The 12,525-nt window shown below is 36.0% G+C and overlaps 1 protein-coding gene across 4 annotated transcripts in view; it reads right to left on the bottom strand.

Moving 5' to 3' along the window:
• Positions 1-12,525, bottom strand: part of TRPC3 (transient receptor potential cation channel subfamily C member 3) — a 103,020-nt gene that overhangs the window by 51,120 nt on the left and 39,375 nt on the right. For all 4 annotated transcript variants that reach the window (XM_031941314.1, XM_031941315.1, XM_012551893.3 and 1 more), the window contains exon 3: positions 11,011-11,199. In XM_031941314.1, the coding sequence (XP_031797174.1) occupies positions 11,011-11,199 (189 nt within the window). The remainder of the gene's footprint in view (positions 1-11,010; positions 11,200-12,525) is intronic.

Here is a 12,525-nt window from a genome sequence, read left to right as displayed (position 1 = left end):
TTATTTAATCCTACTTATGAAATTAATATCAAAAGCCAACTTGTAGATTTAAAAGTCTCAAAAGGGAAATCATTTTTTTTTTTTTTTTGCTTCCTTTCTTTTTGTTGAGTGGTTCTCTAGACAGTTTCAAAGACTTCAGCTCTAGGATGCACCAGCTGGAGTCACTACTCAAACTAATCTCTGTGTTTAACAGAGAGAAGCAGCAGGATATAAGCACCTGGACTCTATTTAGAAGACCTTAGTTCAGGATGCAGCTTTGATGCTTGACAGCTGTGTGACTAGTTCCAAGATGATTCACCTGTTCAGTCTGTTTCCTCATTTGTAAAATGAGGCTTGAACTTTTTTGTATCCTTGAACTCTTAAGGTTGGCACTTTAACTACAGGAGCACTTTGGTGTATATGACCAACAGATCTATGTCCCCAAGTGCAATATAAACAGAAATGGGTTGGTAATTAGAAGAATGGATTCAAGTCCTGACTCAAACTACTTATGTGACTTTGGAGAAATTGAGTCTCAGAGAAGCTTATTTTTTTTTCCAAAGTCACACAGAGAGACTCAATTTCTCTAAAGTAAGGTATTAAAAAAACCACAACTTACTTCACAAACTGATTATAAGGAAAGTACTTTATAAAAATGTGAAATATCAGGCAGACTGAATCAAAAGTCAGAATTAAGGTTTCTGAGAGAAATAACAATTTCAGATTTATAGATGGTACCACTGTGATGTTAGAAATTGAAGAAGAATTAAGAAGCCCTTTGGTAAGCATGAAAGAGGAAAGTGTAAAAGTTGGCTTGAAGTCTAACATCAAAAAATTTTAATCTTAACAATTGGTTCCCATTACTTCCTGGCAAATGTAGGGAGAAAAAATGGAAGCGGTAGCAGATTTAATATTCTTGGGCTCAAGATCATTGCAGATGGAGACTGAAGCCATGAAATTAAAATATGCTTGTTCCTTGGAAGAAAAGCTATGACAAATCTGAACAGCATATTGAAAAGCAGAAACATCACCTTGCCAACAAAGGTCCATATAGTCAAAGCAATGATTTTCCCATAACACAAATGGTTGTGAGAATTGGACTAAAAAGAAAGCTGAGGACCACAGAAATGACACTTTTAAATTGTGGAGCTGGGGAAGATTTGAGAGTCCCTTGAACATCAAGGAGATCAAATCAGTCCATACTTAAATTAACTTAGACTATTCACTGAGGGATCATATACTAAAGATGAAGCTTAAATACTTTGGTCAAATGAGAAAACTGGACTCAATGGGAAAGACCCTGATGCTGGGAAAGATTTAAGGCCAAAGAAAAGGGGAACAGAAGAGGATGAGATGGATAAATAGTGTCATGAAACAAGTGTAATATGAATTTGGACAGAATTAGAGGAATAGTGGAGAACAGAAGGGCTTGCCATGCTATGGTCCAACTAAACAACAACACTTTGTAAAGTATTAAATAATAATCCATTTTCATAGATTCCATTTAAATTTACAGAGCCATAAAATTAGTTTCACAATTGGAAAAGACCTTGGTAGCCACATTTGAACAAGGATTCTCACTATAACCTGCCTAATCAGTATCTATTTAATCTTTTTTTTAAAGCTTTTCAATCAATGAAGAGGGCCCCATCTTCTTCCAAAGGTGATTCCAATTGCTTCCAAGTGTGTCCCTACTTCAGGCGTATATCTGAATCTGAAATCTGTAGTCAATTTTCAGTTTTGCCATATGGAACAAAGCAGAGGCTGAATCCTTCTTCCACACAACAGCCTCCACATTCTTGAATACCTCTGAATCTTTTCTCCTCCAATTTGGTATTAGATGCTGGGAATATGAGTCCAAACGGTTTGACACTTGAAAGTATTCTCATTTCAGAGGAATCTGAGAGTGAGATATGGATAGATGATAGATAAAGATAGACACACACATATATAGTATGTCTATGTGTCTGTGTTGTATGTATGTATGCATGTATCTATGTAAATATCTATCTATACGCCATCAAGGAGTTCCTTACAAGTCTCTGTTTTGAGGATGGGCACAGACCAGTCACATTTCATTCCCTTTCTGGCACACACACATACACACACACACACACACCTACATATATTCCCATATGCTCTATGTTTATATATATATATATATATATATATATATATATATATATAATCTCTCTCTCTCTCTCTCTCTCTCTCTCTCTCTCTCAGCTGACCAATCCAGGGGCCCCATAAAGTCAAACAGAGATCTGAAATTGAATAACAGAAGATTACAGGATTATAAAAAGATTACAACTTAACACAAAGTCAGGTACTGAGGCATTGCCCCAAGAAAAAGAGAGAAAGGATAATGACAAACAGAAGCAGAGGTAGCCAGAGACAGAAAGAGAAAGTATAGAATTATCCAATACAGAAACCCTCTCCTTTCTCTTTTTCTCTCTCTTGTCTGGGTCTGAAGTCAGGAAGACCTAAATTCAAATCCAGCCCAAGACATTAGTTCTGTGCCCCTGGGCAAGTCAGTTAAAGTTTGTTTACCTCAGTTTCCTCAAATGTAAAAGGAATATCTCCCAGAGTTGCTGTGAGGATCAAATGATATTTATAAAGTGTTTAGCACATCACCTGGGACACAATAAGCATTTAATAAATACAGGAGATGAGTTAATATGATCACATAGGTAGCAAAGAGAAGAGCTAGAATTTAAAACCAGGTCCTCTGGTGCCAATTCCCACTCTGTGTCTCATAAGCACATGAGGCCATATAGCATCATTGCTATGGGCATTAAAAAGTTCAAAGACTTAGAGACATCTAGTCAAGCACAAGTGAGGAAACTGAGTCACAAAAGTACATGTCATGAAGAAGCATGGGAGTCATTCAAAAGTATAGCATATTTTCCCAATTGCAGGAGATGTTTAACAATTTGGATTAAACTAGCTCTTTATAAAAAAAAAATATAGTTGTGGAAACTGACACCTATAGGGTGGGGAATAAGTGAACAAATGGTTTGTGAATGTGATAGAATGATATTGAGCTGTAAGAAATAGTGAAGGGAATGGTTTCAGAGAAATTTGGGGAGACTTCTATGAATGATCTAATGCAGAGAGAAGTGAGCAGAACCAAAAGAACGATGTATTTTACAATGTTTTACAACACTGTAAAAATTATCTTAAAACTTAAGAACTCTAAATAATGTAATAATCAGAGGACCAATGTAAAGTATGTTGCCTCCTGGAGATGGACACAAGATACAGAAGACACGTTTTTGGATAAAATTTCTATGGGACTCTGTTTTGTTTCATGATGCTATTTGTTCTCTTCTTAGCTGGGTCTGATTCTCTGAATGTAGACACCATGACTTAGCTGTGTTCTAACCCTGGAACTCTCCTCAGCACTTGGATCCTTCTCACCTTAGAGCATTCTTCTGTCAGATCATTTCCCTTCTCCCATTCAGCAGCTGTTTACAGGTCTCTCTTTTGAGGGTGAACCTCAAGTCATATTTCATTTCCTTACTGGCTAAGTTTCTGAATTCCTGGATTTTTATATCATACCCCCCCCCACTTCCTATGTTTTTTAACTCCTCTTTTTGTGTCAACGTTTCCCTTTAGAACATAAGCTTCCTAATGACAGAAACTGTCTAACTTTTTTTATATCTTAACTCCAGGCTTAATAAATGCTTGTTGAATAATTTTGTTGCCTTTTTCTTTTCTTTTTTCTGAAAAGGGAAAGAAGAGGGAAATAACACAAATGCTTGTTAGCTTTTTAAAAAATGAAATTTAATTTTACACAAATTCCATTTGTGATGGATAATTTTAATTATATTAAATTTAAAAGGTTTTGTACAAACAAAATCAATGCAACCAAGATTAGAAAGGAAGATTTATATCCAAAGGACTGATAAAGGCCTAATTTCTAAAATATATAAAGAATTGACTCAAATTCATAAGAATACAAGCCATTCTCCAATTGATAAATGGTAAAGGGATATGAATAGACAATTTTCAAAGAAATTGAAACCATTTCTAGTCAAATGAAAAAATACTCTAAATCACTATTGATAAGAGAAATGCAAATTAAGACAACTCTGAGGTACCACCTCTCAGATTGGCTATGATGACAGGAAAAAATAATGATAAATGTTGGAGGGGGATGTGAGAAAACTGGGGCTATAATATGTTGTTGGTGGAGTTGTGAACTGATCCAGCTATTCTGGAGAGCAATTTGGAACTGTGCCCAAAGGACTATCAAACTGTGCATACCCTTTGATCTAGCACTGCTATTACTGGGTTTATATCCCAAGGAAATTGTAAAGAGGGGAAAAGGACCCACATGTACAAAAATGTTTGTAGCAGTCTTTTTTTTGTAGTGGCAAGGAAATGGAAATTGAGTAGATGCTCCTCAGTTGGGGAATGATTGAATGTTATGATATATGAATATTATGGAATATTATTGCTCTATAAGAAATGATCATAGGGATGATTTCAAAAGGTCCTGGAGAGATTTACATGAACTGATGCTAAGTGAAATGAATAGAACCAAGAGAACACTGTACACAGCAATAGCAAGATTATATGATCAAATAAGCAAGATTTGATGAATGTGACTCTTTTCAACAATGAGATTATCCAGGCCAATTCCAATAGACTTGTGATGGAGAGAACCATTTGCATCCAGAAGGAGGTCTATGGATGTTCACCTTTTTTGTGGTTTGCTTGGTTTTTTTTTTCTTTCTCATTTTTTTTCTTCTTATTTTTCTTGTGCGGCATGATAAATGTGAAAATATGTATAGAAAAACTGCATATGTTTAACATATATCAGATTATTTGTTGTCAAAGGGTGGCTGTGGGGGAAAGTAGGGAGAAAATTTTGGAATGCAAGATTTTGCAACCGTAAATGTTGAAAACTATCTTTGCATGTATTTTGAAAATAAAAAGGCTATTATTAAAAATAATAATAAAATAAAATATATTTGTGAAATTGTATGGCCCAATAGAATGAGGTCTGGATGGAAATAAGGAAGATCTGGGATTAACTACTCTTTTTGTCACATACTAGTTAGTCATTGAATTTTCTCATGTTCTTGGCAAATCTCTAAGATTATATATACATTATGAACAGACTGATGATCTTTATCAACAGAAGGAATTTCCACACCACAGAAATCAAAGGCTCAGGCCAAAACAAAACAACACAAAACAAAACTTGTGAGACTACAATATTTTACCAGATAATAGCTAGCATTTATGAAGTGCTGTAAAATATGCAAAGCACTTTATATATAAATTATTTTCCTCTTAATAACAAAAAAAGCAGGAAACCAAAGTTAAGTGATTTGCTGAAGGTAAATGTCTGAAGTAGGATCTGAATCAAAGTATTCTCTATTGCTAGCTCGGTTACCCATAAGGTCTTCTCTTCTACAAACTACCCACAATGCAACATTATCCCAACACATGTCACTTGTTTATTATAGTACCTTGCCTTCTCTAGGGCAAATTGTTAGATCAGGATTTTAATTTGGGGAAGAGAGGAGGCCTCTTACAAATATAAAAGGGATAAGCTTGTTTGGCTTTTTTGTTTTTGCTGAGGCAATTGGGGTTAAGTGACTTGTTCAGGAACACACAGCCAGGAAGTGTTAAGTGTCTGAGACTAGTTTGGAACTCAGATCCTCCTGACCTAGGGCTCTGGTACTCTATCCATTACACCAACTAGCTGCCCCTTGTTTGTTTATTTTAAGAAAGCAAAACATACAGCAAGAGATATAAAGAGAAATTCCATTTAAAATATCTGTCGATAGTATATCTGGAAATCTATTTGCCAAGGGAAAGTCAGGAACTATATGAGCAAAACTACAAAACACTTTCCACACAAATTAAGTCTGATCCAACCAATTAGAAAACTATTAAGTCCTCCTGAATAGATTGAGTGAATATAATTCGCTCCTAAACTAATCTATTTATTTAGTGCTATACCAATCAGACTCCCAAGAAACTATTTTACTGACCTAGAAAAAATAACAACAAAATTCATCTGGAAGAACAAAAGGTCAAGACTTTCAAGATAACTAATGAAAAAATAAATCAAATGAAGATGGCCTAGCTGTACCTGATCTAAAATTATATTATAAAGCAGCAGACCCCAAAACCATTTGGTATTGGCTAAGAAATAGACTAGTTGATCAGTGGAATAGGTTAGGTTTACAGGACAAAATAGTCAATAACTATAGCAATCTAGTGTTTGGCAAACCCAAAGATCCCAGACTTTGGGATAAGAATTCATTATTTGACAAAAATTGCTGGAAAATTGGAAATTAGTATAGCAGAAATTAGGCATTGACCCATACATAACGCCATATACCAAGATAAGATCAAAATGGGTTCATGATCTAGGCATAAAGAATGAGATTATAAATAAATGAGACCACAGGATCGTTTACCTCTCAGATCTGTGGAGGAGGAAGGAATTTGTGATCAAAGAAGAACTAGAGATCATTATTGATCACAAAATAGAAAATTTTGATTATATTAAGTTAAAAAGCTTTTGTACATATAAAACTAATGCAGACAGGATTAGAAGGGAAGCAATAAACTGGGAAAATATTTTTACAGCCAGAAGTTCTGTTAAAGGCCTCATCTCCAAATATACAGAGAATTGACTCTAATTTATTAGAAATCAAGCCATTCTCCAATTGATAAATAGTCAAAGGATATGAACAGACAATTTTTGGATGAAGAAATTAAAACTATTTCTAGTCATATGAAAAGGTGTTCCAAATCATTGTTGATCAAAGAAATGCAAGTAAAGACAACTCTGAGATACCGCTATACACCTGTCAGATTGACTAAGATGACAGGAAAAATAATGACGAATATTGGAGGAGATGTGAGAAAACTGGGACACTGGTGCATTGTTGGTGGAGTGGTGAACAGATCCAACCATTCTGGAGAGCAATCTGGAATTATGCCCAAAAGGTTATCAAACTGTGCATACCCTTTGATCCAGCAGTATTTCTACTGGGCTTATATTCCACAGAGATATTAAAGAAGGGAAAGGGACCTGTATGTGCAAAAACATTTGTGGGAGCTCTCTTTGTAGTGGCCAGAAACTGGAAATTGAAGGGATGTCCACAAATTGGAGAATGGCTGAATAAATTGTGGTATATGAATGTTATAGAATATTATTGTTCTGTAAGAAATGACCAGCAGGATGATTTCAGAGAGACCTGGAGAGACTTACATGAACTGATGCTAAATGAAATGAGCAGAACCAGAAGATCATTATATACTTCAACAACAATACTACATGATGATCAATTCTGATGGCCGTGGCTCTCTTCAACAATGAGAGGATCCAAATCAGTTCCAATTGATCTGTAATGAACAGAACCAGCTACACCCGAAGAAAGAACACTGGAAAATGAGTATGGACCACAACATAACATTTCCATTCTTTCTGTTACTGTTTGCTTGCATTTTTGTTTTTTCTTCTCAGGTTATTTTTTACCTTCTTCTAAACCCGATCTTTCCTGTGCAACAAGATAACTGTATAAATATGTATACATATATTGTATTTAACATATACTCTGACATATTTAACATGTATGGAACTACCTGCCATCTAGGGGAGGGGGGTGGGGGGAAAGAGGGGAAAAGTTGGAACAGAAGGTTTTGCAAGGGTCAATATTGAAAAATTACCCATGCATATGCTTTGTATATAAAAAACTATAATAAAAAACAAAATTAAAAAAAGAAAGCAAACCATATTTAGAAACTATGTCTGAAGAAAGAACAGCTGGACATGAGGTTTCTTTATGGCCCTCCCACTGAGAGTATGGTCTTAATCTATTACAGCCTAACTCTATTTCCTTAAAAAACATATGGGTGCTTCAGTGTGTAAGTCATAGTTCAGCAACATAATGATATAGTTTCACAAATGTAATTAGGTAAGGGATGGAGAGCTCTCAAACATAATGAAGAGAAAATACAAGTCTTTACACACACCAATTTTCATTAAATTAGTCATTGCCTCTGCCCTAAGTTATAATCAGCAAGTTGATGAGGGAAAGTAGAGTAAAGAAAAAGAGGATAATGCTTATTCTAGAGTATGGTATTTTAAAATGGCACCAATAGAACTCAAATCATAGTTTGACAGAAGATTTTCCAGAGAATGAAAAATCAACACTGGGTGATAAAAGTAGGAAGAAGTCTTACAGATATAAGTCCAACCTCTTTGTCATATGGAGAGGGAAGTAGAGGACTGGTGAGGGTAAGGATAGAATAGGCTTTCCTTTCAGCATACATTAATCTCTTCCACATCACAGGGGTTAAAGGTATGGTTCCCCTGAGATCTGAAAACTCTACATAAAATTTTTGGCCCTTTCTTTGTGCCTGAGAAGAAGTCCAAATTATTATAATATTAAAAGACAAAATATGTTGCTATTATATAATACTCAACATATTTTATACATTTCTGAGTTTCTAAACGTTTTCTGTATTGTTTGCTGACCTTTGTGTGTCATCTGTTGCTTCCTCAAAACAACTCCTAAATTTCCCTTTAAATTTCTTATGCTGACTCACAGTATATTGAAACTGTAATGGGGAAAGTCATGATATGGACAAGATAACTATATTCTGTGTGCACTGCCAGAGAATGAATGATGGGAGGAGAAAAGGGAGATGACCTGTGATTTCATTGGTACAGTATAGGAAACTTCTACATGAGGAACCTCCCCTTACTAATGCAGGTCTGCCTCTACTTTGCAAGTTAAATATCTTTTAAAAATTATTTTAAAAAAAATTTTGAGTTCCACATTCTCTCTCTCACCTCCTCTATTCACTGAGAAGGCAAGCACTATGATATTAAGTATACATGTGAAATCATGAAAAATTGTGCAATTATGCTGTGAAATCATAAAAAATTCCTTATTATCCATGTTGCTTGCAAAAAAAACAAGAAAATAAAGTGAAAAAATCATACTTCAATCAGAGTTCTTCAGTCCTCTTTCTGGAAGCGGAAGCATTTTTCATCATGAGTCCTTAGAAACTGTTTTAGATCATTGTATTGAGCAGAGTAGCTAAGTCTTTCTTAGCAACTTCTATAATCTTAGAGAGAGAAGTGTAAAATGATTTGCCCCAAAGTGAGACTTGAAACCGGTGCTTCCTTATTCCGAGGCCAGTTTTTGACCCACTAAGCCTCGCTGCCAAAAAAAAAAAAATGACAAACCTGAGAATAGAACCCACATCTTCTGGATCCTAATCTAATGATCTTTCCATTCTCCATGTTGCTTCCCTTAACAGTTCAAAGTCACTATTCATGTTGACTGAAATATAAAAATTTTCTATGGATTCATGAGTTCACTAGGTTAGGTATTCTGTCCACTGGTATAGACTGCAATCTCCTCATCTCATGCAGTTCATTTTCCATGGAGGGTCTATACCACAAGTTAGATGCCTTCACAGAATTATGGGATCCAAAACCAGGCAGACTGAGCAACAATTGACCAGATAAAGATTTCAGGATTTCAGTGAAGAACAAGTTAAAGATAAGTCAGTTGTGTGAGAGTCCCAAAGTGAGTGTCTTCCTAGACATCATTGTGAGATATTATAGCATCCAGAACAAGGATGTGCATCATCCCATGGTCCACAGTCCCATCGGAGATACCCCATTTCTAGAGCACTGTGTTTTATTATATGCACCACATTTTAGGAAGGACATTGATAAGAGCATCCAAAGGAGGGCAACTATGATGAGGATGATAAAGATCCTGAGAAAGCACCATGGAAAGATGGGTTGAAAGATCACAGAATGTTTAGCCTGAAGAAGACCCATGGGGTCACAAAAACTGTCTTTAAATACTTGAAGGACTGATATGTAGAAAAATAAAAAGACTTGTGATATGTAATCCAAGAGGGCAAAATTAGGAACAATATATGGATATGGCAGGGAGGCAGAATCAAATTTGATGGAAAAAAATGCTTCCTAACAAGCTACTAGGAGACACAGTGAATAGCTTCAGGAAGACCTAAATTCAAATCTAGTCTCAGACTTTGATGTGACTTTGGGCAAGTAACTTAACATCTACCTGCCTCGGTTTCCTAAACTGGAAAATCAGTATCATAACAGCACCTGTTTCTCAGAGATGTTGTGAGGACCAAATAATATTGTATTAATTAAGCACGTGATTGAGTTCTTGGCATACATTAGGCCTTTAATATATGTTAATCTAAGGGCACAATCCCCAGGACATATCCTTGAACTGTTTCTGATAGAATCTGAATTTCCTTCTGATTTTCATCCTAATCCCCTGATCCAGGAGCCATAGCATAGAAAAACATTTAGTTATTTGAAGAATTTTGAGGGTTGAGTTCACAGAACAACAGAATATTAGGCCTGGAAGAGATCTTCGACATTCTTGATAAGTAGCCTTCCAAAAAGCCTTTAGTAATGCAGAGCTCATCACTTCCTGAGGTACCCCAATTTACTTTGAACAGTTCTGACTCAAGAAGCCCGCGTGAGTTGGAGTCTAATTTTGCCCCTTTGCAATATCTATCAAGTACTGTTTTGAGTCTTGGGACCAAACACAGTGAGTCTAATTCCCTTTACAAATAAAAGTACTTGAATGAAACTATCACGTCCTATACCCCCAACATTCAATTTTCTGTTTTCCATGCTCATCATTCCCAAATCCTCATAGTCTTCTATCGTAATGAAATATCACAATAATTTTTTAACAGATTATATAGTCCTACAAACATCCTCTTCTGGGCTGACAAATTATTTGTGCCCAACTTGCGATAGAGTATTCTGAGCTTGTATTCGTCTGTTCAGCAACAACTGAACATATTGTAGGATTTCTTGACTTCAAGATGCTCTCTACTCCAGCCTTTAAATAGAAAGGAAACTATTCCCTCTTTCACTAATTGCTCCCAATTAAATTTCATCTTAAGTCCATTGGTACTCACAGCATGAGCACTAGATGTTGCTTCAACATGATGCTGGCTACCAACATAATTCTTCCTACTCACCTTTTTTACTTCATACTTGATGGCGAGCTTTACACGACTCAGGGATGCTCTATGGCGCTGCCCAACTACTGCCTCCATCGAATCCACATCTCCATTGAGGATGGCCTCAACCTCTTCAGAGTCTCGGCAAAGGTCTAGTACACCCACCACGAAGTCTTTGCATTGCATGGAGAGCTTCCGATAATCATTCTGAGAAGAAGATATCTAGAGATTAGTATTGAAGCTGATCTTAGGTTTAAATTGATGCCTTAGGAACATACTTAAAAGCCTAAAGTGAGTAACTACATGCATTAAAAAAGGGAGAGCCCATGGATGACACTGGAATCTCTCTCTCTCTCTCTTTCTCTCTCTCTTTCAATCTCTCTCTGTGTCTGTCTCTGTCTCTCTCTCCCTAAAGTTGCAGATCTATTATGTACAGCTTGCTATTCTTTTAAAATATACAATAGTTTTGTGACTTTCTTTCCCCCTTCCCACCATCTCCATAGAGATGACTACGATTAGAGACAAATATGTATGTGTGTGTGTGTGTTTGTGTGTGTGAGAGAGAGACAGAGAAAGACAGAGAGAGAGAGAGACAGAGAGAAACAGAGAGAGAGAGATGGGGGGGGGAGGTCTTTCTCTAGATGCAGATATCTTTATAGGGCCTTGGTAAGTTGGCTATTTATATTTGTCAGAGTGACTTAGTTGCTCAAAGTTGTTTTTAAAAAATATTGTTTTTACTATATACAATGTTTTCTTGGTTCTGCTCACTTAGCTCTTCATTACTTTGTGTAAGTCCATCTTTTTCTAAAAATCACTGAACTCGTCATTTCCTGCCTCACCCTCAGCAGCAATGATAACTCACAGAAGAAGCAGTTAGCACTAACTAGTAGGGTTTACTTACCTACGTGAGCCTACAACTGATTCATGAAACTTCTGGAAAACTACTATTGTTTGGGTGAGGAGGAGAAAATGAAGGAAGAGAAATTTCCTCTCTGATCTTTTTGTAGATCTAAAAGTACCAAAAGTACCAAAGAGACCCAAGGCCAAAAAAAAAAAATATTGACTAAGGGACCAATGAGAAATTCACTCTATCTCCCAGTAAGAAGTCATAGCCCATCTCCAATTTCCATTGGAAGTGCCCTTCTCTTACAAAGGCTCATGCCTTGTAATCTCATAAAGTATATTTCCTTGATCATGTCCTTGCTATACTATAATTAAGTAGAATATTGCATAAAAGTTATATGTGCTCACTCTGATGTTTGACTATGCTTACCTCTTTATTTTTGTTCCATCAGTCAGTCAACAAACATTTACTAAGTGTTCTTGTATCAGGTACTGCGCTAAGAAGGGGGAATATAAAAAGAGTAGAAAGTAGCCCTGAAATTAAGAAACTCCTATCCTGATGGAAAAGACAACATATATATATAATAAGGCACATACAAGATCTCTACAAAGTAGGTGGAAGGCTACGTTACTTCAGATGGGAAGGCAGTAGCAGCTCAGGGGTTAGGGAAGCAAAAAAATGCTCTTGAA

This window comes from Sarcophilus harrisii, chromosome 6 (genome assembly GCF_902635505.1).
Source record: "Sarcophilus harrisii chromosome 6, mSarHar1.11, whole genome shotgun sequence".
In the NCBI taxonomy this organism is placed as follows: Eukaryota; Metazoa; Chordata; class Mammalia; order Dasyuromorphia; family Dasyuridae; genus Sarcophilus; species Sarcophilus harrisii.
This window is presented reverse-complemented; position numbering and strand designations above follow the sequence as displayed.